This window comes from Conger conger, chromosome 16, assembly GCF_963514075.1.
Source record: "Conger conger chromosome 16, fConCon1.1, whole genome shotgun sequence".
In the NCBI taxonomy this organism is placed as follows: Eukaryota; Metazoa; Chordata; class Actinopteri; order Anguilliformes; family Congridae; genus Conger; species Conger conger.
Genome location: NC_083775.1, coordinates 18,164,200 through 18,192,090, shown reverse-complemented (window position 1 = coordinate 18,192,090; position 27,891 = coordinate 18,164,200). Strand labels below are relative to the sequence as shown.

Sequence of the window (27,891 nt, the reverse complement as noted above, 5' to 3'; positions counted from 1 at the left end):
ATTCTACCATTTAATGTACTTGGATTGTATGGAAATTGCATGTTGTTTAATCGATTAATTTGGAAATTGTTACAGCAAGTACGTTTTACAATTGAAATAATAAATGATGATATCAAACGTATCAGAGTTATTGTAAAATAGCTATTTAAATGACTTGCCCTGCATGTTCTCGTACAGTTGCCTAATCATTTTGCCCTCTGCGTCCCTCACACGTGCGCGCTCCCGACAGTTGCTGCTTGCGCTTGGTACAGTGAGCGGACTTCACTGCGCGTCCGATTTGACAAGCAGGAGGATGGCTGACGTCCAAATCAAGCAGTAAAACATGGAAGTAACAAATCTTTTTTTTTTTTTTTTTCTGCAAAATCTGTTCATGTAGAAACAAGAGCTTTCGTAATTTGGTCTTATGCCCCATGCGCTTGTCTCCATTCGTGAGTGGGAGACGGGCTTTGTTTTGTTTGGTATTTAGTGGCTTTTGTCATTGTTAGACGCGGATAAGAGGGGGTTATATCCAAAACAGTGGTTTGTATACAGTTTGGCGAGGGCTCTCGAGTAGAAATGTCTTCGGCACGGGTGGTCTATATTGCACCATGGTGGACGTTCTGGCTACACAATTTCCCCCACATCAACCTTCGGTTCCAGCCCGTTGACCATGTCTTCAAACCAGAAGAAGAGAACTACCAGCAGGTCAGTATAATAACTCGGGATTTCGGGCGGCCCTTCGTGATGGACTGGAATTGATATGTTAGAAAGACAGCCTGCTGGAGAAGTTTAGATACGTGCCCGTATAGGTAACGCAATAAGTAATGAGATTTGTTAAATCGTGCGGATATCTTTTATGAATCGCGCAAGTTGATATGTCCGTGGCGTTGTTGTGTTACCCACATTGATAGGTCTCACTTTTCGGATTTAAAGTGCACTTATAATGGCCAGATAGATTGAAGACGGCGGTTAGATTCGTTATGTGGCTATTTAAAGTTCAGAATGAATGGATTTTGTTTGTTGTAATACTGTCAAGTATCATGTTTTCATACATTTTTGCAAATGTGTAGTGTTATAAATACTTACTTGCTAGTTTTCTATAGCTAGCAAATGTTAAGTCTTGCAAAGATAGTCATTTAATGTCACTTAAGCAGATATATTCAAAATAATCTTTGTGCTATTCGGGCGACACTTTGTGCGTATAACCACTTTTATATTATTATTATTATTATTATTATTATTATTATTATTATTATTATTATTATTATTATTATTATAAATCATAAAATGGCTGCCTGACTGGTGTTATTAGCTATTTCCTACAAATCATATTTTATTGTATACTTATATAGTCTTACAATAAATCCGTTGTAAAACACCGCACTGATAAGAGATGCTTGAAGGTTTACACGGGAATGACAACAGTGAAAATTGCTGCACAAAAAAACATTTTCTATGCACATATTTTCAGCTGTTATACGGCACTGTATCTATGTGCTGGATGTTTTCTTGTAGTTTAAAACAAAGTAAATCCTCGAAATTGCTCACTCAGTTCTTTATTTTGAATATAAAAAACCTCATGGACCTCATGTTGCTAATTACAAATGAGGTTTGGTGGGTTTTTAAACTTTTGAAGCTCCTCCGTCTTGGTGCCATGGCAATTTCTGTTTAATAACATCAGACACACAGCACCTGCCTGCCCTTAACAACCACACTATATATAATGTCATATTGAGCTGTCACTCACACATGATATACAGTAAATCTAATAGATTGGTTGAGCAGGGTATTTGTTTTGCTGTAAATCTACTGTCCATTGTTGTGAATGGGACTAGCAACAGACAGCATGCCAGTTCAGCAGGTCAACAGCTTCAGTTTTAAGACAGTAATTGCGGCCAAATGGCTCAGCGTGGAATGTATATTGGCCAAGCTTTAAGTTGGTAACTTGTATTTTCCGAGCAATTCTGTATCTCAGAAGTTTCTGAACACACACACACACACACACACACACACACACACACACTGCGGTGGTGACACTGTTTAATATGGTAGGATATTTCTCAGTAGAGAGAGAACAAAGCATTCCTCTTTGTGGCATGTTCACATCTCGGAAGTTGCAATCAAGTGAAATGTCTACAGTACACACGGATAGCTGAATGCAGCCTATTCTTCTTCCCAGAGGACTTCTGGGTATTACTACTGTCACCATTTCCTGCCCTCCACTCTTTAACCTGCTTGGCTCCAGGGTTACAGGTTTGATTAGTCTGCTAATGAGTCATTTCATGAACAGTTTCATACAGTAACATTTAACCATCTAACAATATATTTTTAAACACAAATGCCTTGTGCCTTGAAAACAACTATTTCTGTTGAGAATGGTGTTATACCACTCTTAACTACGAGATGATCAGAACTTTATCTCAGTTTGAGTGAGAAGGGGACATTTAGCCTTTTTTTACAGTATCATTTACCGTTTATGCATATTCAGCAGAAACACATCACAAACACAAGACACCGAGAGGCAGACGATGAGAAAGAGAGAGGCGGACTCATCCCTTACTGTATGTCACAGAGCCCGTCCTGGGACTATTTTTGAAAGTTGTCTGGAGTGGCTTTCTGCTCTTGTGTTTTATTGGTTGACTGAATTAGCCTGTTGTCCCAGAGCTTCCCGCTCTCTGCCACCGGACTGATGCGTTCGCGGCAACCCCGCCACACAGGGCAGTGAAACGGGTCAGGGGTCACAAAGTGACAATGGAGAAGCAGTCTCACATGGGGAGCGAGTCACACGACCTCAGTCATTCTGGAACCCTCTTTCAATCAGCTGACCCCCCACCCCACATCACACACAAATGCTTATACGTGAGGTGCTTCAGAGGGCCTCTCGACTCTGACTGTGGGATGTAGGACCCCGCCAGAGTTCACCCACAAACACAGTTCAGTACCTCACCAACACTCTGTACCTATGATTTGTATATATGCAATTATGCATTTCCCACCATGTTTTCCCAGGAAGTTAGTTTATCTAGATAATCTTTTCCAAAGTGTCAGAGAACAACTTTACATCCCCACATCAGTTCCCTGCCCTCTTAGTGGGCACTGTCACAGTTGGGTTGTTAAAAGCCCTGTGGGCGTAGAAAAAGGTACTGTTCATCACAATGTGGAAAGTACTATTGCCCGTCATGGAAAATTACATTTTCACTCCATATTTCTGTTTGAACCCACCAGTATGGGACAGTATGTACCAGCCCTTTATCTCTTGCTTTGGTGTCCTAAACTATGCAGCCAACAAGTAATTCATTTTGGAGTTTCAGACAAACTGCAGCTGATTTCATCATACAGATTCATAAATGTAATTTAGGGCACTGCATTGTCGGAGAATTAACTTAACACGTTGGTACACAGAAATTCAATGGGACCCCATCTAGGTGCAGCTTGCGTCGTGTGTGATCTTCACGGTCAGAGTTCAAAGTGCTGATATCTCTTTCCAGTGGCTTAGTAACTAGTGGCAGTTTGAACAGTTGGCAGCAGCGTACAGTCTTGTAATGTAAGCTACTGTGTGAATTGATGATGTTTTATCTCATCGTATGGTTTTATTTCAATTGTGGGTTTACTGTGCCTTTTTTCCATAAATGCATTGTATATGTTCATACTGCTTTCAATCAGCATTTAAAAAAATAAAATAACTCTATGCCCAGTCAAGTCATCATGAAAAATGTGGTCTCACATAAAGTGCACTGAATGAACGTAATGTATTACATCTTAATTACATTACATTACATTACATTAATGGCATTTGGCAGATGCTCTTATCCAGAGCAATGTACAGTTTATTAGACTAAGCAGGAGACAGTCCTCCCCTGGAGCAATGCAGGGTTAAGGGCCTTGCTCAAGGGCCCAACGGCTGTGCGGATCTTATTGTGGCTACACCGGGATTCGAACCACCAACTTTGTGGTCATGTACCTTAACCACTACGCTGGAAGGACTTCAAAACATGAAGTAAAGGTTTGTTCTAAAATATTACATAACACATGATGTTAAATCACTTTGAGGATGCACCTCTGACCACCAAATGTTCTGCCCATATGCTCACAATATGTGATATGACAAGGTGTTGTTTAATGAAGGCTTTGTAACCAGTCCCTTTGACCCATCCACCCCTCTACCCCTCTACCCTGCATGTCCTTCCCTCTCTCTGGAGGCCTTCCATCCGGCCAGGTGCTCATGTCTTTGATGGTCTATTTCCTTCAGTGTGACCCTTTTCACAATGTGTTCAAACAAACTATTATCTGCCAAAGTGTGCTCTGTACTGAATGTTCACTGAAAGACACACGCACACACATGCACACACAGACTCGACACAAAAACACTTTCTACACTGACACACAAATACATGCTCACGGATATGCACACCCAACCATTGTGCATGATTCATTCATAAATACCTCTCTCTCTCTATCTCTCTCTCTCTCTCCCTCCCTCTGCATCCCCTTCCCCCTCTCTCATTTCCCCATCCTCTCTCCCTCATTACCATCTCTCTCTCTCTCTCTCTCTCTCTCTCTCTCTCTCTCACACACACACACACACACACACACACATAGACACACACCTCTCCCTCATTACTATGTCTCTCTCTCACACACATCCTCACACGGACTCACACCTCTCCCTCCCTCATTACCATCTCTCTCTCTCTCTCTCTCTCTCTCTCTCACACACACACACACACACACACACACAGACACACACCTCTCTCTCTCCCGCATTACAATTTCTTTTTCTTCCGAAGCCTTAACTGCAAAGCATCTTCTGTCACTCAACCTGTAGCTCTCAGTGATTCTTCCTCCACCCTATTTTATCCACCCCCTCTCTTTCTCTGGCCATCCATTTGACTTGATGAAAAGGTTGGAGTCAAAGCCGTTGAAATGTAATTTGTTTGAAATATGAAGCAGTAATTGACTGCTGAGTGAGTATGAGAGCGCGAGGGAACTCAAGAGTGAAAGCGGTGAGCGTGTTGAGGTGTAATTCCCACCCTCAGTACTGACCATGTTGGTTTAGCAGACGCCTCAGTTAGCACAACACAGGGCATTGTGCGTATCTGCATGTCTTTGCTGAGGGATAAACGCCTGGTGTTGAAGCAGCAAACTGGATAACTTGCCGGACAATTACACCATTCCAAGCCCTGTATCACAGTGTCGTTTTTTGAAGCAAAAAAACATTAGCCCTGTGGTTAAGTTTGATCATCGTTGATGACAGCAGTGAAGGCTGAACTGTGATGCTCTTCTGTTGTCCGCAATGGACACAACTGGAGTTTTTAAATGGGACCGCTCTAAAATGTACGTGAGCTCTACTGTGAAATCGTTGACCGATATGTTGGAAAATATTGTGCTAAGTTTAGTTTTATGGTACAGTTAACAAACACAGTAGGAAGTTCATAGGTTAGGGGACTTTTTATTTTTCTCCCCCATGTTTCCACAGCAGGTTTAATTTAGCTGTGTCTAAATTAGACTATGTGCAGGTGTATGTGTGTGCTGCCAACTCAAATGCCTGCAAATCTGTGTTGGTGACCAGTCCCGGCAACCTGTAGGATCTGCTGTGGATCAGCTTTGAATCAGCAACTAATTTACACCATAGAAACCAGGCTAGGTGAGTTTACAGCAAAATTGAGCGATTGCATGCTCAATAAGAGAAAGCAGCAGACCCAGGGGGTCTTCAGGACCACTCCTGGTCTGGTGTATCGATAGGCAAATGGGCCGGTCCTGCCTTATCTTTACCTTCCTGCAGTTTTTAAAAATAGACACAACATGGGAATGGCACAGACAGGATTTTAAGAAGCTATCAGCAGGCCTGGGAAAATCCATTAGAGGGGAAATTGATCTGGCGAGCGTTCCGGGGCTGCGAGTTTAATCTGTGAGGAAACCCTGGGAGTGCAAACTCATTCATTATAAACCCAGCGTTTATTGCTTGAGATTCTCGCCGCAGGAAATGCGTTTCCACAAGTCTTTAAACTTCTTTCTTTTTCTGCTAATGGCAAATGACTCAGGTCACTATTAAAAACAGTTTGGGATTACTGCGTTGTTAACAGCACAGCATGGGTCAGGAGCCAGAACCCACACTCATACTTTTTAAAAATACATTTGACACCCCCAACCTCCATCAACGTTTAGTCAGTCCCAGCCTCCCACCTGTCCCAAGTGGGTGCAGTAGCTGGTGCTCTGGCCCTACTGCTGTGCTCTGAGTCATTTCATCCACAGGACATGGTACACATTACTAAACTTGTCACCATGTCACCTTGAACATGGCTGTCAATGTGATATATAAGCAGTAACCTTGTAGGACTGTGTACAGTACAGTATGTCAGGTGCAGGAACCCAGGAGGCTGGACCCAAGGACAGGATCACAGCGAGGAGGCCAGGGGTGAGGTCAAAAACAATCATCTTTAATGAGTGGTCCAGAACAACTCACAAAATCCACAAAGGCACAAACTCTGGAAAACAGGGGAATTAAATAGTGGTCGAACACAAACACAAAGGGCTGGCGACGAACTGGGGAAGTTCAAAGACTCAGCAAAGAACGACAGGAGCGGGGAACGTATGTACACCACGACACAATCACCTAAATTAACGAAACGTGCAGAATGAAGGGAACTAATAATGTAATTCGGACTAACTCTGTGGAGACAGGGAGACAGGAGGGAAGGGCTGGTGGCCTGAAGGACCCTAGTCCAGGCGCTCGTCATTTCCCGCCTGGATTACTGCAACTCCCTCCTAGCTGGTCTCCCATTTCCCGCTCGTCATTTCCCGTCTGGATTACTGCAACTCCCTCCTAGCTGGTCTCTTGAGGGCGTGTGCCATCAAGCCCCTCCAGCTGGTCCAGAATGCTGCAGCCCGCCTGATCACCAGTCAGCCCAGGTCGGCTCATGTCACCCCGCTTCTCATTGGCCTCCACTGGCTTCCTATTGCCGCATGCATCCGTTTCAAGGCCCTAGTGTTGGCATTTCAGGCTGCTAAGGGGACTGCCCCACCTTACATACAATCCTTGATCACTCCCTAATCCCCAGCTAGACCACTCCGGTCTGCCAGCGCTGGTCGCCTTATGGTTCCCTCTCTACATGCACCTGGCGGTCGAGCTGCACGTTCACGCCTGTTTTCCGTTCTGGTTCCTCAGTGGTGGAATGACTTGCCTACCACTGTCAGGACAGCAGAATCCCTCCCCCTATTTCGACGCAGACTCAAAACACACCTTTTTAGTCTACCTTAGTCCTCCCTCCTGATTTCCCCCGCCCCTCCTTTCTGATATCCCTATCCTTGTCTAACCCCCCCCAAAAAAAAGAAAAAAAAGAAGAAAAAAAAAGAAATTGCACTATATGTGCACTATATGTTTAGAACAGCATTCCATGTGTATTTTCCTAGTTCTGGATGTGATGCTTTGACTTGTGGTAGAACCTATGCACTTGTAAGTCGCTTTGGATTAAAAGCATCTGCCAAATGACAAAAATGTAAATGTAAATGTGGACCCTTATAGTACATGTATGAGGTGTGTAGAGCATGGCCAAATGAAGAACAGCACGCAGAATGCAGGGTCATCGGTCTGGGCTGTGTGTTGAGTGGTTGTACGAGGCTTTTCACTCTGTTGGGTCTAAAGAGCAAGATATCTAAAACTCTCAGTGAGGAACATGTCCCGATCTGCCGAACAGGACATTGGCTCCAGCAGGCCTGTGCGTGTCCACGTTTCTATGCTGACGGAGAGAGAACCAAGCTGTCATTTTTCATACATTATGCAAATGAAATTGGTATAGCAATTATTTTTTTTGTCCTGCTACTCTAGTGAAGGTCATCAGACTGCAACTGAAATATGTTTGGGCCCTTATAATGTGTCCAAAATGAAGAATAAAAATGTGTGTGTGTGTCTGTACATGTGTTTGTGTGTGAAACCTGCAGTGGTACAGCCGCACCCTGGAATTTGTACAGCCTTTCCCAGGCTTTCACTGTCTCAAGCACCTGTGTTTTAACAACAGTAGGCCCATGCACGGTAGGACCCAGCCAAATTACAGCACACGCCCTCTCCCGTTCCCACAATTAGAGAGCTGTTTTTGCCTGGATGTAAAAGGTTATGGTTTTTTCGTGGAGCTTCCCCGGCAGTTTCCATGGAGACGAGTATCTGACAGGAAGCAGGTGTCACATGCAGCACCTGCTCAGGCTGATGTTTCTCTGCGTGGGAAAACCACAGGCAACACTGCTCCTCCCCAAAACTGATTTCCTGTCCTCCTGCACCCCTCACTCCCTGTCTGCATAGGGAAAGAGTGACAGTGGTGCCTCCACCCTCGGGTACAGCACTAAGCCCCGTGTCACTTTAGCACTGACCCCTACTACTGACTACGGCTTGGACTGATACTCCGTGGCCTTTGCACCACAGTGCTGCTTTCTGCCACATGCTGTGGTTTTACACAGAATACATAACAATGTTGCATCCCCATCAAAGTTGTCAATGTGCCACAGGAAAGTATATTAATGCCCCTTTGCTCCAGCAAGAAATGGACCTCAAACAAATCCATCTACAGTGGGAAAGGGGTATAATGAGTCAGCCTGGTTCAGCTCTACAGTGGGAAAGGGGTATAATGAGCCAGCCTGGTTCAGCTCTACAGTGGGAAAGGGGTATAATGAGCCAGCCTGGTTCAGCTCTACAGTGAGAAAGGGGTATAATGAGCCAGCCTGGTTCAGCTCTACAGTGGGAAAGGGGTATAATGAGCCAGCCTGGTTCAGCTCTACAGTGGGAAAGGGGTATAATGAGCCAGCCTGGTACCAGCTCTACAGTGGAAAAGGGGTATAATGAGCCAGCCTGGTACCAGGTCCATATGGGGAAAAGAGTTTAGTAAGACAGCTGATTCTGTCTCTGCAGTGAGACAGAGGGAGTGTGTAAGAAATTTCCAGATGAACGCTCTGTGATTTCTCCAGCAGTCTCTCTTTCTCTCCATGCATCTAATCTTCCTTGCCTTAACTCCACTCCCCACCACTTGCTCAGAAATCACAAGATTGAAGCCTAGCTGTGCTTCTGCAGAGTGATCACATGCTACTCCTCCCACCTGTCAGTCAGTCACCAGCCCCGGCAACCAAAGGGGTTACCATGGTAATTCCTGAGTGGCAGACTGCTTCTTCTCCCGCCTCCCACACTGCTGGTGCCACCCCCCCTCCCTGTGCTCACACACTCCCCCCCCCCCCCCCCCACACACACACACACACAACCAAGTACCACTTACTCTGTCTTTCTCTGTGCCTTTGAGTCTATTTTTGTCTGAATCTCTTTCTGCCTCTGTCTGTCTCTTGATCTGTAATTGGTCTGTATTTCTCTGCAACGCTCTTTCTTTGCACCTTTCTTTTCTTTTTCTTTGCTTTGCCCGTATCTCTCTTTTTCTTTCTTTGTCATTGCCTGTCTGCTTATCTGTGTTTCTGTGTGGCCTCTACATTGTGAATTAGTGTAAGAAGGATGAACTTGTTAGTCGACCCGTTCTGTGCCTGAAGCTAAGATACCTCTTGCCCTTCCGAGGTCAAAGGTCAGGGATTATGAATGAGGTTTGTGTGCCTGCCTGTCTGAGCTTGCATGGTGGTTCTTCCTCCTATATGAATAAACTCGGGTGACATCTTGGCTCCCGGACGTGTCATAAGGTCATGACCGTGCAGAGAGCCACTCCCTGTATTGCCAAGGCTTGTCTCCGTGCACGTCACTCGATCAGCCTCACGCCTTCAGGAGCTGAACTCAAGAGTGGGGCAAAGCCCAGGTCACTGCAGTTCGGCTGCAGTGAACAAAGCCATGTAACATGTAACTCCCTCGTCTCATACGGTTTCTTTTTTCAGATAATTTTTTTCCACTCTGCCTTTGAACGGTGGTTTAGAATGTCATTGAGGTTTCTGAGAATGTTGGGAATAAAGCCTCATCTCTGTAGGTCATCTATCCACACTGCTGGAGCGTGTGTGTGGTGTGTGTGTGTGTGTGTGTGAATTTGGGAATTGACATTGAGTTGCTTCAAGGCCTAATACATGCCTGATATTACAAGCACTTTGGGCACTTTGTTATATGCCTAATTTAAAGAATTTTTTTAATTGTCTGTGTGGATTGGCGGTCATTTAATTTCCTATTCAAGCAGACTGCAATTAGAGGTTTTCAGTGCAGTCTGTGTGAGACCTGTCCCCCTCTCTCCCCCAGTCTCTGATCTTCCTGCTGTGTGTGGCAGCGGCGGGACTGGGCCTCACCCTGCTGCTCCTGGCCCTGTATCTGAGCTGTCTGTGCTGCTGCCGGAAGGACCCCAGCGAGGAGAGCAAGAGACCCCAAACCTGCTGCGTCACCTGGGCCGCTGTCATCGCCGGCCTCATCATCTGGTGAGTGTGTGAGTGTGTGTGTGTGTGTGTGTGTACGCATAGCTGTGTGCGTGTGTCTGCGAGTGTGTGTGTGTGTGTGTGTGTGTGTGTGTGTATGCATATCTGTGTTTGTGTATGTATACATATCTGTGTGCGTGTGTCTGTGAGTGTGTGTGTGTGTGTGTATGCATATCTGTGTGCATGTGTCTGTGAGTGTGTGTGTGTGTGTATGCATATCTGTGTGCGTGTGTCTGTGAGTGTGTGTGTGTGTGTGTGTGTGTGTGTGTGTGTATGCATATCTGTGTGCATGTGTCTGTGAGTGTGTGTGTGTGTGTGTACACATATCTGTGCGTGTGTCTGTGAGTGTGTGTGTGTGTGTATGCATATCTGTGTGCGTGTGTCTGTGAGTGTGTGTGTGTGTGTGTATGCATATCTGTGTGCGTGTGTCTGTGAGTGTGTGTGTGTATGCATATCTGTGTGCATGTGTCTGTGAGTGTGTGTGTGTGTGTGTGTGTGTATGCATATCTGTGTGCGTGTGTCTGTGAGTGTGTGTGTGTGTGTACACATATCTGTGCGTGTGTCTGTGAGTGTGTGTGTGTGTATGCATATCTGTGTGCGTGTGTCTGTGAGTGTGTGTGTGTGTATGCATATCTGTGTGCATGTGTCTGTGAGTGTGTGTGTGTGTGTGTATGCATATCTGTGTGCGTGTGTCTGTGAGTGTGTGTGTGTGTGTACACATATCTGTGCGTGTGTCTGTGAGTGTGTGTGTGTGTGTGCATATCTGTGTGTATGTGTGTCTGTGTGTGCATATCTGTGTGTGTATGTGTGTGTGTGTGTGTTTGTGTGTGTGTATATACATATCTGTGTGTATTTGTGTTTTGTGTCTGTGAGTGTGTGTGTTTGTATGCATATCTGTGTGTGTATGTGTGTTTGTGTGTGTATGTGTGTGTGTGTGTGTATGTGTGTGTGTGTATGTGTGTGTGTGTGTGTATGTGTGTGTGTGCATGTGTGTGTGTGTGTGTATGTGTGTATGTGTGTGTGTGCGTGTGCGCATGTGCGTGTGCATGTGCATGCAGGGGTGCAGGACAGTACAGAAGGAGGTGGGGTCACTGGGTTGGGGCAGTGTTGGAATAGGGGGTGTGGCATTTAAAGTGCTGACCTAATTGAAAGAGTGACTGGTGTCACCTGGTACATCCACCCCATCCTGGGGGACAGAATACGCACACAGGTCTCATGCTGAACGGGTCTGAGATACCTGGGGCCTGGGGGGGATCCATCTGCTTTCAGTAATGCCCTGTATTTAAGACAACTGCCCACGACCACACCGTGCTTAATCCAATGGTTCAATGGTCAGGTTTTTTTTTAACCTAATCTTGTGACAGTCATCTAAAGCGCAGCACACTGATTGAGTTACGCAGCCTCTCTGCATTCAGCGCATTAGACAAGGCTCCTTGTCATGTTAATGGCTGCTGCATGATGCTGCTTAGTCCAAGGAGCGTGACACTTTTAACCCCTCTCTGTCTGGCACCACCATTTCCTCCACTGTCAAAGTGCCAGGCACGGTACTTGTGGGGTGTTTGTGCCTTTGTATTGTATGTTTGTGTGTGCATATGTGTGTTTGTGTGTATGTACATGCACATTTGTATGTATGTGTATGTGTGTTTAGCTCTTTGTGTATGTGTATCTTTCTGTGGGTGTGCACAGGGAAAGACATTCTGTTTTCACACACACACACACCACATGGACACATGATGCACTCTTGAGGGTCAGCCTGAGCAGAATTCATAATTTGCTGTGGATGCAGTAAGCGTTGGTTTAACTAGTCTGTGGAATGCCTGCTCTTGGAAAGGAAGGACTGATTAAGTTTTGGCATTTTCTCTGAGAGAGAGCTGTGCGCTCTGGGTTTAGAATATTTCATTTCCTACCCTGAATTAGCCATCTGTCTCTGTATAAAAGTCAAAAGTTGTTCATTTGATTCTACCCTTTTGTATCCTGTTATTGTCTGGATTTGTCCCCCCTCTTCGGTTTTTGGCCTACCATCGGATTCCCTGTAATGGTGAATGGATTTGGGTTATTGTTCTGAGAATGGTGCCTTTTGTGGATTTCCTGAGGCTGACATCACACTTATCTGATAACTACACTCAATTTTGTATGTCACATTCTTATCTGCCCTTTGAAAGCTAATAGGCTGCATGTTGAGTTAGATTTTTTATCCTTTCATATTATAATGTGGTTATGAATAAAAAATCAAATTGCTATTGCATTATTATGTTATTTGTTTCTGCTGTCTGTTCTGCTGTTTAACATTAGCCTTTCACCCTAACAAACAGGGCTTGCGTGTTTGTCCAGCACCTTTGCTTGTCTCACTCCTCAGTTCAGGATTTTTTCTAAAAAGTATTGTTTTTATTTTTGCTTCGGTAGCTTTTGCTATTATATTGTGGATTTAAGCATGCCATCTGACTCTGATGAACTGGACAATGATAAGAGCCAGGGGCCAGTAGCCAGACGTACGAAGCCTTTTGCAACAATTTTCATCTGCACATATAACGCATTCTGCCCAGGAAACATGCATCGTATCTAACTGGCACACGGGGCTGGAACCGCAGTATGCGTGTGATCTATTCGAGTCATAGCAAGATGCACTTCTCTCCTTAATGCATATGCATTTAAGGGTGGATCGCACAAATAAAGGGAGGAGATATTATAAGTGTGGCTGATTGTGTATTCCGTTGAATTTAGTAAAGCTCATGTAATTAACGAGGGTCGATTTGTGCATGTAATGTATCCGGTGTAAACCGAGGCACAAGCCAGACACAGGCTCTGAATCGTGAAATAACTTAAAATAATTTTGCAACAAAAATCACACCATTTCAACTCATCAAGAAATCATGAAAGACATTATTAATATTAAATATTCATTCATTATTGCAGCCAAGCAATAATTCAGACTGGGTGTTTGTCACAGAAAATATTTAGAAAATAATTTATGAAATGAACCACTATCTCATGCGAAGCTGTGGGAAATTACTGAAATAACGTGCTCAGCCATAGCGACAGTAGCAAGTGTTTGACGTTTCAAAAAATCGTTGCCACTAGTAAAACATATAAGTAGGCTGAATGCATTAATATGCTGCTTTTAATCACTTTTGTCCATCGCGGAAAGACATTTTTACATTTAATAGAACATTGTTAGAAACAGAGCATGCTCAACTGGCATTGCTACAAATAATAAAAACAGGGTTGTGTGTTTGTTTGTATTAGTTATCCTATTATGCACTAAACAAGTGTTTTAACTGCTCTGTTTAAGATCTGTCTCTTTCGCAAAATGTGGTTCAATGTAGGCAGTCCCATTCGCTGATTGTGTAATGAGCTGTAGCCTTCGTAAATAAGACGTTAATTTCAGGCAGACTGCGACCGCACCAATATACCCTCAGCAGGCCGTTTTTTGCACTGCGAGTTTCATCTAAATAAATATTGCCCTATGAGTCAAATATTCCCACACCCCACATTTTGTTAATATGCAAAGTTGCAAAGGAAACTGGAGTTTTATACGTTTCGGTTATTTTCCCTCATTACCTCTTTCCAGCTGAGTGAGATTCAAAAGAAAAAAATAATGAATCATCTTCAGCCTGTAATTCTGTGGAAATCAGTCTAGTTCCATATTTTGTTAACCCATGCCATACTATTTTAAAAGTATGGTGCAGTCATTTTATGCCTTTATGAGATGCCAGAAGCTTTCCGCAATACCATTTGTAGTCAGTGCCCTCTGACAACGAGTACATACTCTATGGGGGAGTGGGACACCGAGTTAAACTCGGAGGAAGTAAACAAGGATCATGGTGGTAACTACAGAGTTGGTTAAAACAATCATTTCAATGGTTAGTCTGTGGACATTGGGAGCAATGTGCAGACAGTTGGTGACTGTTGACCATGTGGTGGGTTGTCCCTGGACAGTTCCTATGAAGTCTGCTGTTTGGCTGTGGGTGACAAGTGGGCAGTCTGCAGACGGTATGTTTTTTTTAGTACAACCTTGTGTCTGCTGTTGAGGGTGAACAATGCTGTGTCCCTTCAGTGTGAAAGTGGGGTCAGGACACTGAGATTCCTGTTAAGCTGCTTCAAGGAGAGCCTTGTCTGCAGTTTGACTCTTAATTAGCTGAGCTCGTTAGGGAGAGCACCCTCGTGGTTTCCTTGTAATAAGGCTCCTGTTTCTCTGTGTTGCTCTATAAAGCTTTTATCTCTTCACAGGATTCTATTTCACAGGAAATATTGTGTCTAAATAGAGTCGCAGTACACCGGAGAAGACACCTCAGTGTTATTTATCCTTTATTTTTTATGTCTATTCTTCTTTCCTGTGTAGCTCTTCAGTGGGCGTGGGTTTCTATGGAAACAGTGAGACTAATGATGGCGTGTACCAGCTGACTTACTCTCTCTACAATGCCAATCACACGTTACGCGGCATCGACAGTGTGGTAAGCAAGTAACACCTCCACAGCTGGGTCTCCACTGATTCACAGGGCTCATTCCAATCGTTTATTTTTCACCTACTACAGTATCTCCCTTCGATTCAGGTCCGCCGGCGGAAATTCCAGTCCATTTATTGTTTCTTCAAGGAGCTAGAACCTAGAAGTTAGGAGGCTGCTGCATTTTTCTTGAGCAAGGAAACATGAGCACATCGTTTGCAGAAGTATTTGTGGACCCACCTGACATAACTGACGTGGCTTCGAACTGACATTTGAAGGAGCAAGGACATTCCATTTGCCTAATTCGCGTCTTCTCGATTTGCTCGTCTTCCTTTCCTTTTCTTGCCTCTTTGTCTTACCTCTGCCAATGGCTGGAGCTAGGAGTAAGAAAAGGAACAGGAGAATGAATATGAAGGTGGTGAAAAATAAGCTAATGGAAAGAGCCCACAGACTTTGGTCCAGCCTCACCTCCACATAGCATGGGGCAGGGCCATTGGTTGAGATGGAGCAGGGCCAAGATAGAAGGAAGAGCCAAGATGGAATGTACCCACTGCAGATGAGCTGAAATCAACCCTCTTTAGGATTAACCCCCGCCCTAATTGGGCCAGATTCATAGACACATACTAAGCTTAGTCCTAGATCAAATTGAGTTTTGTGTGGAGAATCTCCATTCAAAATTGAATTTAGTCTAGGGCTAGGCTTAATCTGTGTATGTGAAACTGGACCATTTTATTTGAGTCTATGTCTCTGTGCCCCCTCTCTCTCTGACACACACACAGACACATACACACACACACACACAAATAAATCCTGATGCACACTGACACAGTGTGCCACTGACCCACTAAGTTCTACTAAGCATTAATTTCCATCCTGGCCAAGTTTCATGTAATTCACTCCTCTCTGTTCTGCTTTCCAAATGACCTGTCAATCACAGAGCGAATGACTTAGTCACAAGACCAGAGAAGGTCACTGCACACCTCACTTCTGAGGTCACATTAACAGAAAATGCACTGTTCTGCTTCTTCTTGGCACTGTATTAGCAACACAGCCTATTGAATGGTCTTCACAACTATTTGTGACAAGTTTAACACTGTAATTCAACCCCAGTGAACTCTATAAACAAATAAAAAAAACAGCACGAGAGTACAGAATTAGTACTATAAAGCAGCACATTACTCAGAAACAGCACTACAGAATTGTATATCTGCATAGCACTACTAGTACTACAAAACAAGCAAGTGAAATAAAGTTGTTTCCCATGGGGGATTGTGTGGGCTGCAATGAATGCTGGGACATAACCACAGAGGAAGAGGAAGTCCCTTTAGGAAAAGTCCCCCAACCTGTGAGTCACACAGACAACAACAGTCAAGTCAACGAGTTACTGAGTACACCACCGAACAAAGGCCCTTTGAAGGGGAGGCAGCGATGGTAGATTTCCAGTTTCTCCACATGCAGATAACTTCTCTTTCTTCAGTAATATGTTTTTCAAACCAACCTGATAAGATGTGTGTGGAGACACAAGTTTCATTGTGCGTAACAGATGGCCATTGTTTCATTTCATTTTTCCATCTATCTGTTTGTAGTCTCTGCCAGGTTCACACCCTCACCTCCACACTTTCTCCTTCTCCTCTTCTCTCCTCTGCCCATGGGCCTTGTCTCCTCTGCCCCCCCCCCCTCCTCCCTGTGGCTCCACCCCCGCACCCCACCCAAGGTCACAGGCATCCTGGGAAACATGCAACACGACTTGAAGCAGCGCTTGGACCGCTTGGATGAGATCTTCTCCACGCACAAAGACTATGTCAAAACCCTGCGATACATGCAGACGATGGCCAACAGCATCATCCAACAGCTGAACGGCTTGCCAGATGTGAACCGTGCCAAACTGGACCTGGCCTCCCTCGCTGACCAGACTGCCGCCATGGAGTACTACAGGTAGGGAGCACCCCCTACGGGTACATCATTACTGCATTGCTGTACGTGATCAGTGTAAAACTAGTCGCCTCTGGTTAAAATTCATGCATTTATTGCTTCTTTTTTCAGAGATGGGTCTGTGCAAAACTTTAAATATTTAAAATATATTTCCAAGAATTGTCATTCTTTAATTAAAAATGACACATAATTATGTGTGTGGGTGTGTTTTTTTGTTTGAATTGACATTAAATTAAAAGGAGCTAAAGTCCTTTGGGATTAGGCAACACTACTGCTTACCATTTTTTTGAGCTTGAAAGATGGATCAATTTTTGACTTGTATAAAATGTATTTCCACAGATACATTTGGCGATTTCCCTGAGCTGGGTTCTGTGTTGACAAGTACAAAGTGGAAATTAAAGTAAAACGTCCCCTTCTGACCTCCTTCCACTAGGTGGCTCACTTACTTACTGTTACTGATTCTGGACCTGGTCATCTGCCTGGTGACTTGCCTGGGACTGGCCAAGCAGTCCCGCTGGCTCCTAACCACGTGAGTTTCTCAGAAAATCTGAAAGGTCCAGGAGTCAGAAAGTAAAAGTCCTGCCATGTGTTTCCTCCACCCATGAACTCAGCAAGCTGCTTTCACTAATCAGGTCTACCTCCTGGCTGAAGAATTGTGCTAATTGCCAAATCCTGGTGATTGGAATAAAATACTGGGAAGGACTTTTACTTTCAGACACAGGAGAATCCTCCTTTCTGCTGAACTCCAGTTTGTGGTCAGCTGCATTGGAGCCGAGGTTGTCCTGCTGCTGCCATTTTGTGTTTATGCCGAGGCATGCAATTTGGCAACTCACTTCTCCTTCGCTCAGCTGAAATATATTGTGGTGCCGGCTGTCTGTGGCCAGTACGTCTTCTGTGGTTTGAGTTCACATGATATAGCACTCATACATCAGTGTCTTTCTCGTCCACCTCATTTTGACAAACCGCTGACCTTTCCCTGTCAAGAATAAGCTTCTATGGTGAACCCACAGCTGCTGGCCCAGAGCCTTACTGTGCGTTTGTTTGTTTGCCTTTTTTCCTGTGTGTTCAAAGCCATAACCATTTACCACCCTGTTGAAAAAAACAGCTCAAGCTGGTAGCTGGATGACAAGTTTAGACCAGCTCCCGGCATGACATAGTTTGACCAGCTCAAGCTATGTTTTGAAACAGACAAGCTACCAGCACTAGTTGGTTGACTAGCTCTTACCCAGCTAGACCAGCTTCATGAGCAGCTTGGCCATTCTATTGACCAGCTCTTACCAGTTCAAAAGTACTAACGTGTCAATATGTTCGGAGAAGCTGCCGGAATGAAAGGTCTGAATGGGCTCCTCAGAAGCACGAAGAGCCTGTAACTCTCACATACTCCCTCTCCATTAAGGGCAGCGTTTGCGCCTTAATGCCTATTGATTTTCTGGTCAGGATGTGTGGACGCCACACACTAATTGTAAAGAGCTTCCAACTCAATTTCCCAGCACTTTTAAAACCATACGAGAACCTCTGCTGCTTTTATTATCCATCAGGGAACCACTGTCTCTCACTCAAACTGTCTCCCTGAATACATCTCCCTACCCCTCTCCTACCTCTTCTCTCACTCTCGCTCTCTCTTTCTCTCCCTCTCTGGCTGTCTCACACTTTCTCTTTGTCTTTCCCTGTCTCTCTCTCTCTCTCTGTCTCTCTCTCTCTCATGCACACACACACACATTCAAATTCCCTCCAGCTTTTTTGTATGACAAACAATAGGCATTGCATTGCCAAAGCAGAGAGAAGCCATAAACACTCTAGTATAAACCAAGCCAGATTGACTGGGGGATTATTTTGCCATCATTGCATGAGGTTGGAATGGTTTGAGGGATAAAGAATGAATGCAGTTTTAAGCTCCCACTGTTTTGTTAACAATCCATCAGCCCTTGAAACTACAGTTCCCGGACGGAATTTGCATTGTTCACAATTTACCATCTAACCATGTGTCCATCTACCCATCTGACTCTTTTCTTCCTTTCTCTCTCCTTCTCTCCCTGTCATTGTCTCTTATTCGTCATTATCTCTCTTCCTGTCCGCTCTCCCTCTCTCTCTTCCTGTCTTTCTGCAGGATTATGGTTTTCGGGGTACTGACGTTAGTCCTGAGCTGGGCGTCGCTAGGCGCAGTAACTGCTGCAGCTGTGGTGAGTTCTCACACCAAACTGGCAGAGCTACACAGCTGCACATCATCATGAGGCGGTTTAATTAGTGAGAGGAAGAAAGCTTTCACTCCTGTACACTGAAATTACTGCCACAATGATTACTGTGTAGTGTGTGTGCCTGCGCATGAGTGTGATTGTGTGTTTCTGCATTGTGTATATGCACAAGTGTGTGTGTGTGTGTGATAGTTATGATGAATGACTTTGGTTTGGGCTCAGAGGGCAACCATCGAGGAAGATCTCATCACTGTCCCGAGTGGCCATGTTTATGAGGTGATGTCATGCCTCTCTGAAGGATAGCATAGATCGGGGAGCAGGTCTGACTGGAGATAGGCCGGAAGTGGTCCTCAGATGAAAGCTGATCATATGTGGTCGTATCCTCCAACTTACCCATCCTACACATCACAGGCACTGCTGCTTGCTTCGATGAGCTCTGAACAGAGCTGGTCTGGATTCAGAGCTGGCAGGTTGGCTTATCTCTGTTAGTCCACAGAGGGGCTGGCTGCAAGGTATTAATTAGCCTCTTCTTGTCGTGTGGATAACAATATCGACCTGGGATCTAACGAGAGTGCGGGGTGCCGGGGGCCGGGCTTACACAACCTGCATCTCAGACTGATGAGGTCGCATGATCTCACATCTCCGTGGCTGTGAGGTCAAGGGTTAGTGTTGCAAGGGTCAGATGGTGTCAGGCGTCAAAGGGGTCGATCCTCCCGGGTTAAAAGCTTTATTGTGCTGTCACAGTATCCCTTAGGACCATTGATTGGCTGTTAGGATGTAGGAACTGAAGCCCCCCTGGGCAATGGCCTTTGTGTTTCTGCTGAAACCCTCCGCCGTAAATGCCTGAAGCCTCTTAATCCACTAATGTGGGGATTGCAGAGATGTAGTCTGTCCACACAGCTCTGTGCTGTAGCTCTAGAGCTGTAGTCACAGCGCAGATTCACCTGTGTGTAGAGTCAATGTGCACGGTCCATGCCCTGGAGGGCACACATCCCTTCAGTGTCCCTGGTCGTCTGCAAACCGATCGCGTCTGTAAGCGATCTGCGCGCCCCGTGGCTCAGTGATGGTGTGTGTGTGTGTGTGTGTGTGTGTGTGTGTGTGTGTGTGTGTAGTGTAATCACGCTCTGTGCACAACTGATTGCAATGACCGCCTCTGTCACTTCAGTGGTGAGCGTATGCTAAACAAATGACTAGAATGTTTTTTTATGTTTGAAGCGTGTGATTTGCTTACCTTTTTAATGTCTGGTGGTTTGTCTAATTTGTTTGTTTATGTGTGTGTGTGTGTGTGTGTGTGTGTGTCTGAGTATAATTGTGCGTGTGTGTGGGTGTGTTTACGATGTGCATGTTGTGTGTGTGTGTGTGTGTATGTGAGTATATGTGTGCATGAGTTAGTGTATGTGTGTACAATGTGCATGTTGTGTGTGTGTGCGTATGTGTGTTTGTGAGTATATGTGTGCATGTACGTGTGTTAGTGTGTGTGTGTACAATGTGCATGTTGTGTGTGTATATCTGTTTGTGAGTATATGTGTGTGTGTACGTATATGTGTGCGTGTGTTTATGATGTGCATATTGTGTGTGTGTGTGTGTGTATATACATGTGTGTGTATGTGTGTGTGTGGTCTAATTAGCGTGGAGATGTGACTCACACTCTGACTCATTAAGCAAGGTTAGTTAAATTAGGGTATATTAAGAATAACTCAGAGTACCTTCCTCTGTTTACTGCTTCTACAGATGCCTGTGGGATCCAATTAACTCCAGATGGACCCAGTTTTCCTCTCCAATATATGTCTTCATCACTCCATCTCTCTCTCTGTCTCTGTACTTCCCTTCACTCACTCAGTACCTCTCTTTCTCTGCCTCTCTCCCTCCCCCCTCTGTCTCACTGTGCCCCCCCCCTCTCCCCAGGCTGTCTGAGTGGTGTGTGAGTGAGCGATTCTCAGAGCTTGCCTCCCCCTCGGGGGAAAGGCCTGGACCACCCAGATAACCGCGAGCACAGCAAGAATGCCTGTCCGTAACTGCAGTGTTTTAATGGAGGACGGGCATTTACAGGGAAGCGGCTTCAGACCCTCAGGCCCCTCTCTCTCACCTTGTTCAGGGATTGGCTGCGACTGTTTTCTTTTGCCCAGCAATAAGCAGAACAGCCATGTTGTTCCTGGACCAGTCTCACCTGAGCCGTATATAATATTCATACATTTTTCTATTTTCCTCCATAAATTGGCATTGCTAATTGCTAATTGCACCCCTTTCACACAGTACTACAGCACAGAGCTATTCCCTTCCCTGAGTCTCTCACTGCTTATGGGTGCCTGATGTGGTATTGGGAGGAACAAATCTAATAGTACCCTGAGAAAGTCTGGCTAACATACCCCACACTACCCATGGTGGGAAGTATGGTGTGTGTGTGTGTTTGTGTGTGTGTGTGTGTGTGTGCATGCGTGTGCGTGCGCACGTACATGTTTTTGATTCAAAGAGCTGAGTCACCTGAGCCAGGAACTACAGTGCAGCATCCCTGAAATGTTTACCACAATCATGCTTGCAGTGCCATCACACTGCCCGACTGACACTAACGCTTCTCTACTGCATGTGCATGTTCAAACATCACAGAAGTGCAATATTAATGAGTCATTGTAATCAAACACTGCTTGGATTTAGTAACTAAAGGATTCATGACGCTGAAGACCTACAGTTGTCGATACATGTTTGCCTTGTTCTTCTTAACCTGATTCATATTTTGTTGCTTTTAATAAAGGCTTTTCATGCAGAGTGCAGAGAGACTTGGCCTTTCATCCTTGATGTTGCACTTTGGGAGTTTTGTCAAGGAATATTGTTTCGTATTAATTAGTCATAATTTTTTATCTCTGCACTGCCCGTAGGGTATCAGTGACTTCTGTGTGTCCCCAGACAAGTATGTGATGAACCGCACCAAGGGCCGCATCAGCTCCGGTGAGTGATTTCAGCTTTTCATAAACCAGCATGACTGCACCTTGCAAACGGCCTGGTCTCAAGCTTTTTATTTACTCTCAGAAAAAAGGAGTTATTTGAATTGTCTCCATCCTGGAACCTTTTTTAGTTCTTTATGGAACCCTCTATGGTAGTGTAGGAGCTCCTAGATTGAACCATTTTACTGAACAAAGAATCATTGAATTAGATATGGTTCCTCTATGGAGATACGGAAAAGCCTTTTGGAACCCTTATGGAGTGTGTATAGTGTGAATATTGGCTTTAACTTTTATGAAGTGAAAAGTGATTTCTCCTCCTCTCCCTACAGATGTGGTGCATTATTATCTGTACTGCCAGAGCCTACCAAACCCTTTTCAGCAGGTACCGTCTCTCACAAGCATTTTCTATCTTGGCTTTGTCTTCATCTTTCTCTGTGTCTACATCTCTTCAGTGTACCTCACACTTTTTTCTGTGTCATAAGTCCTTCTGTCTGTGACTCTTAACTGTTGCTTTCTCTGTCTCTGACATGTGTCCATTTCTATACAGACAGTAGGCCTGTTTTCCTTTCCCTAACTGTTAATATTAATTCCACCATCAACAACATAGCTGCTCCTAATCCTACATTTTAAACGTACATTTTAAAACCAGCATTATGAGGGTGTCAGTCCTTTTTACAAGGATACAGAAAACAAACGTGAAAAAAATAATGTTTTTGGACATTTTCTGTGTCTTATCTTTTATTTAATAATGGTTATTTTTTTGTTGAAAATAGCAAGGCTATGAAGGCCACAATCAGTGTGTTTGCCCTTGTTCACGCGTACTCATGCCTGTGTGTTCATGCGTGTGGTGGTGGGTCCCACAGTTGTTTCGTTGTTTTGGGAAGCGGTCTGCTACCTCTCCTTCTCTGTCTAGCTTGGGGGTTCATCACACTGCAGCTTGTCAGTGATGAATGGAGACGGTAGAGCTCATTGCTCTCCCATTCCAAGCTTTGAAGAAGGTTAAGCGTTTACATCTCAGACATTTAGCAGACGCACTTATCTAGAGACTTACAGAGCTGGCATTCTTGGCATATGACCCATTTCTGGCTGGCTGTTTTACTGAAGCAGTTCAGGTTTGGCAATCTTGGAGTTGCAAGCCCAGTTCCCAAAGAGTGGTCTCACACAAGAGCTTGGAATCATAAGCCAAGGCATAATTCACGATGTCAATATATTTTAGCTTCCAGGGGAACCCACTCCTCTTAAACACCTCTATATTGCATTTACCTAAAGACCAGTACGCCGTCTTAGTCCTCACTGACCAAGTCATTACGGGAGATAATTATAGAAATGGTTCCCCCTTTGCGAAGAGGGGCAATAAAATAGGGCAGCCTGTAGCGTAGTGGTTAAGGTAAATGACTGGGACCCCCTAAGGTCGGTGGTTCTAATCCCGGTGTAGCCACAATATCATCTGCACAGCCGCTGGGCCCTTGAGCAAGGCCCTTAACCCTGCATTGCTCCAGGGGAGGATTGTCTCCTGCTAAGTCTAATCAACTGTATGTCGCTCTGGATAAGAGCATCTGCCAAATGCCAATAATGTAATCTAAAAAATCCATGGACTAAACCGAAGGGAGAACTGGACTGCATTCAGTCACAAACTTTCATATTTCTGTTTTCCATTTTCAAATATGAACTGGTTTTCCTTACAGTGGAAGCCATTGTCACCCAGAATGAAAGGGAGTGGTGTGTCCGTTCAGGCCATTGTATTAAACAGAGTATCATTAGATTAGAAACTTGAGGTCCCTGTACATATGGTGAAGCAAAGGAAGCTCCTCCACATGCTGGTCTCACTGAGTATAAACACTGCACACAAGGGGTGGGAATGGCGCATTGTCGCCACCTGCTGGATGTAAATGACATTGTCCATTCCCGAGTGTGTGTATGCATGTTCGCATTTCAGACCTGGGTCACGTAATTCTTTTTAGATTCTAATACTTTTCTGTGCTCAGTTGATCTTGCCTGGTACAGTTGAGCCAACCAAGAGGACCAAGAGGTGGGTTTTATTCTTTTTGAGAGTATGTAATAGGTTCCAATACACCAGGCAAGCTCAGTAAAGTGTAGAAAAGTATTTTAATCCAAAACGTATTTGACCCAGGTCAAATCCATATTTGGTGAATTTGTGTATGCCTTATTGTGTATTATGTGCCTTGTAGTCCATGACGTTGTACCAGAGGTCCTTGACCACCATGCAGATCCAGGTCCAGGGCCTGCTGCAGTTTGCTGTGCCTCTCTTCCCCGCTGCAGAGGTGAGTGACGGTGGGGAGACGGCTTGGAGGTCAGAGCTCTTTGGGTCAACTTGCAGGACTAACACGGTTTTCGTTACTATTTCTGTTTCCACACAGCACATTCAAGATTTATATGCTGCTTCTGATGTACACACATATGTGCTTTTGTGTTTGTGTGAGAGCATGACTCAGTTCTATACTGCTTTTTTAAGTCCTACTGCTATTAATAAAACTACTATTAATTTGCTTTGTAGACACCCTTATCCAGAGCTTAAGGTTTCTGCTTATTTATGCAGCTATACAAATTTAATTTAATCAATTCAGGTACCTTAGGTACTTTCTTCAAGGGTGCAATAGCAGTGGCCCCATTGGGATCTGGACCTACAACCTAAAAGTTACAAGTCCAAGAGGATGTTTCCCAAAGCAGAATTACTGAGTTTGCTTGATAACCTAGTAAAACCTTGGACCGGCCTTTCTACTTACACTCCATGTTCCAGATTTAGGAGGATTCCAGGTTTTACTGGATTGCAGTTATCCAGCTAACTCAGTTATCCTACTTTGTGAAATGCCCCCCAAGGTCCTTAACTGCTATAGGACGACAATACCTCGTCGTAACGTTCATGTGCCTACCTGTGTGTCTGTGTGTTTGCACAGAGGGACCTGCTTGGGATCCAGCACCTCTTAAACTTGTCAGAGTCCAACCTGCACCAGCTGACTGCCCTGCTGGAGTGCAGGAGCCTCCACAAGGTGAGGTCGGCTCTGTGTCCACCCCCACCTCCCCCTCACGCCCTCTGTGCAATTGTAAACATGGTAGTTTTACAAGATGTAATGTATGTAACCATTTGCATTGGCATTAACAATGCACGTATACATTGTGTACACAATCCTGATTCCTGATTTATAAAATGTGGGAAGCAGTTTTCGTGCCTGCTTAATTGTGATTTTTTTATGTCTGTGTCTGTGTGTGTGTGTACATGCATGTGTGTTTCTATGTGTGTCTGTCTGTGTGTGTGTGTTTGTCTGTATGTGTGTGTGTGTGTCTGTGTGTGTGTGTATGTGCGCATGCATGTGTGTGAATGCATGTCTGTCTGTATGTGTGTGTCTGTATGTATGTGTGTGTGTCTGTGTGTGTGAGAGAATGTGTGCATACATGTTCATGACTGTGTGTGTGTGTGTGTGTGTGTGTGTGTCTGTGTGTGTGTGTATGTGCACATGCATGTGTGTGTGAATGCGTGTGTGTGTGTGTGTGTGTTTGTCCTGCAGGATTACCTGGATGCTCTGATAGGTGTGTGCTATGATGGAGTGGAGGGCCTGCTCTACCTCTGCCTGTTCTCCCTGCTGGCAGCCTGTGCCTTCTGCACCATGCTGTGTGCTATTCCCCGAGCCTGGAAACACATCATCAACAAGTGAGCTCTCTGAAGACACACTGCACACAAGCACATATATACACACACACACACACACACGAGCAGTCACATTCGCACAGACACCACACACACACACACACACACACACAAGCAGTCACATACACACAGACACCACACACACACACACACACACACACACAAGCAGTCACACACACACAGACACCACACACACACATTCACACATGAGCATGCACACGTGCACACACACCACACACACATATACACATGCACACACAAGCATGAACACACACACAAACATGCACAGACAGACAAACAAACACATGTACATGCACACACACAAACAGAAACACACAGTCACACACACACACACACACACACACACACACATCCCTCTGCATGTTGTCAAAACATCAAGCGGCCCAGTGATAATGTGTCTTTTTACTCAGGGATCGGGACTATGACGATATCGACGAGGAAGACCCGTTTAACCCACAGGCCCGGCGCATTTCGGTGCATAACCCCACCCGTGCCAACGTACACAGCTTCTACAGTTTCAGCAGCAGCCTGGGCAGCCAGAACAGCCTGCAGCTGCCTCCACCCACCACCACCAGCGCACCCACATCTGAGTACATGTGAGTGAGTGTGTGCGTGTGTGTGTGTGTGTGTGTGTGTGGCTTTGAGTGAGTATGAGTAAGTGTGCATTAATGTCTGAGTTTGATTAAGTGTGCATTAATGTCTGAGTGTATGTGTGCGAGAGGTTTCTCACACCATGTCTTTAGAGAGCACCCATTAAGCTTTACTTTACATAGCCTTATCTTTGCTTCTCTCTGCTCTCCCAGGAACCAGTCGGTGTTGTTTGGGGGGAACCCTCGGTACGAGAATGTGCCCTTGATCGGGAGAGGCTCCCCACCACCCTCGGTGTGTGTACCCTCACTTTGCTACTGTCTCACATGGAGTAGAATATAATGGGATAGAATACTTCACTATCCCTGTGAGGATTTTTTTAAGACCTTTTTCCATTGCTTGGCTATCTACTGGGATGCTACGTCTGATGATTAATTCCCTATCATTTTGTTGGCCATGTGGTGAAACTTGTGTTTTTTTGGCTTCATTTGTGGAGATGAAAGATGACTTTTTCAGTGACTTGCATTGCCTCTGAAAGCAAATTGCCCAAAATGTACAAAGACAAATGAAAAGCATTCCCCAGAAATTAAGAGTTATTAAGAGTTCTTGGAATTAAATAGTGGCAAGAGGTGTCATTAGAAGTCATTAAATGTTTGCTTTTCTCTTTCTTTCCAGTACTCTCCCAGTATGAGGGCCACCTACCTTTCTATGACTGAGGGCCAAAGCAGACACTTTGGGACTGACTTCCAGGTCTAGCTGTCCTACAAGGAACTCTCTGCCTCGGTCCTAGAGGCCGCCCCAAAGCGCTACAGGCATTGTCCTCACGGAGACTGCCTCCGAAAGACCTCCTTCCTGGTCTTTGAAGTGGGAGTGGAATGGTTTTTCCTCATATAGCCATGACCTGGAGCGTTTGAGAAGCACACATGGCTTCCACCTTTTCCAGGACGAATGTCCTTAAGGCCATTTTGACTGACTTGCAAATTAAACTTATTTTCCCTCTTGGTCTTGGTTCAATTCCCAATAATCCTGTTTTACCATTTGTGGAAATTCCTGAACCTGAATTACTTCAGTAGAAATCCATCTATATAAATGGATAACATGTAGATATGCATGCTCTGTAAGTATCCCAGGATTGAGGGCAAAATGTCAAAAATAGTAAGACCAGTCTACAGCTGGAACACATGATTTGGGAATATAAATTATGATGAACAATGACAGGTTTCTGGGGGAAAAGATAGTGTGACACACTCTTAAATAAGATCTGTCTCTTCCCCACAAGCTAAAATGTAATCAGCCAAAACAGCTTTAAAGCAAAAAAAAACAAAACAAAAACAATTCCTTTCCACAATGTGTATGTTTTGAATTGTGTAAAATGCTTTTTTTAACTTTTTATATATGTTGTGAGGCAATGATGTGAATAAACAAAGGTCTCTCTGATTTTTGAAGCATGTTTGTCACACTGTGGAAATGCTTTGTCACTGCTTGGAAGGCACAGAAGGAAAATATTATTGTGTTTTATATGGAGGACTAAGCCACAACTCCACATGCTGAAGAGAAGTTTCTGTGAAAGCAAATAATGAAGTCAATCTTCAGACATGCAGTGATTGTATTTGTCACAATAGCAGACACCACAAACTTGCCTCTATTTCTGAACAGCATGCTGACAGGACAAGGTCCATTCAGCTAGTTTTTTGTGCAGTTAGGTTTGTTTTGTGACTTGTTGGGATTTACTACAAATCAGCTGATGTGCAAACCCATATGCACAG

General features: G+C 44.6%; 1 protein-coding gene across 1 annotated transcript; it reads left to right on the top strand.

The window, feature by feature from the left end:
• Window positions 1–224: 224 nt before the first annotated feature.
• Window positions 225–27,562, top strand: LOC133114468 (protein tweety homolog 2-like). Its single transcript, XM_061223893.1, has 14 exons — window positions 225–684; window positions 10,178–10,350; window positions 14,687–14,798; window positions 16,504–16,724; window positions 17,155–17,250; window positions 18,829–18,901; window positions 21,787–21,856; window positions 22,182–22,234; window positions 24,042–24,134; window positions 24,768–24,860; window positions 25,377–25,519; window positions 25,948–26,133; window positions 26,341–26,419; window positions 26,801–27,562. The coding sequence occupies exons 1-14, from the start codon at window positions 556–558 to the stop codon at window positions 26,879–26,881; spliced, it is 1,602 nt and encodes a 533-aa protein (XP_061079877.1). The 5' UTR covers window positions 225–555; the 3' UTR covers window positions 26,882–27,562.
• Window positions 27,563–27,891: the final 329 nt, after the last annotated feature.

Bases quoted from the DNA above. Each gene is read 5' to 3' on its own strand.
- LOC133114468 (XM_061223893.1), top strand. From the start codon at position 556: ATGTCTTCGGCACGGGTGGTCTATATTGCACCATGGTGGACGTTCTGG. The intron at 14,799-16,503 runs GTAAGCAAGTAA...ACCCCACCCAAG, and splicing joins TACGCGGCATCGACAGTGTG to GTCACAGGCATCCTGGGAAA. The intron at 24,861-25,376 runs GTGAGGTCGGCT...TTTGTCCTGCAG, and splicing joins AGTGCAGGAGCCTCCACAAG to GATTACCTGGATGCTCTGAT.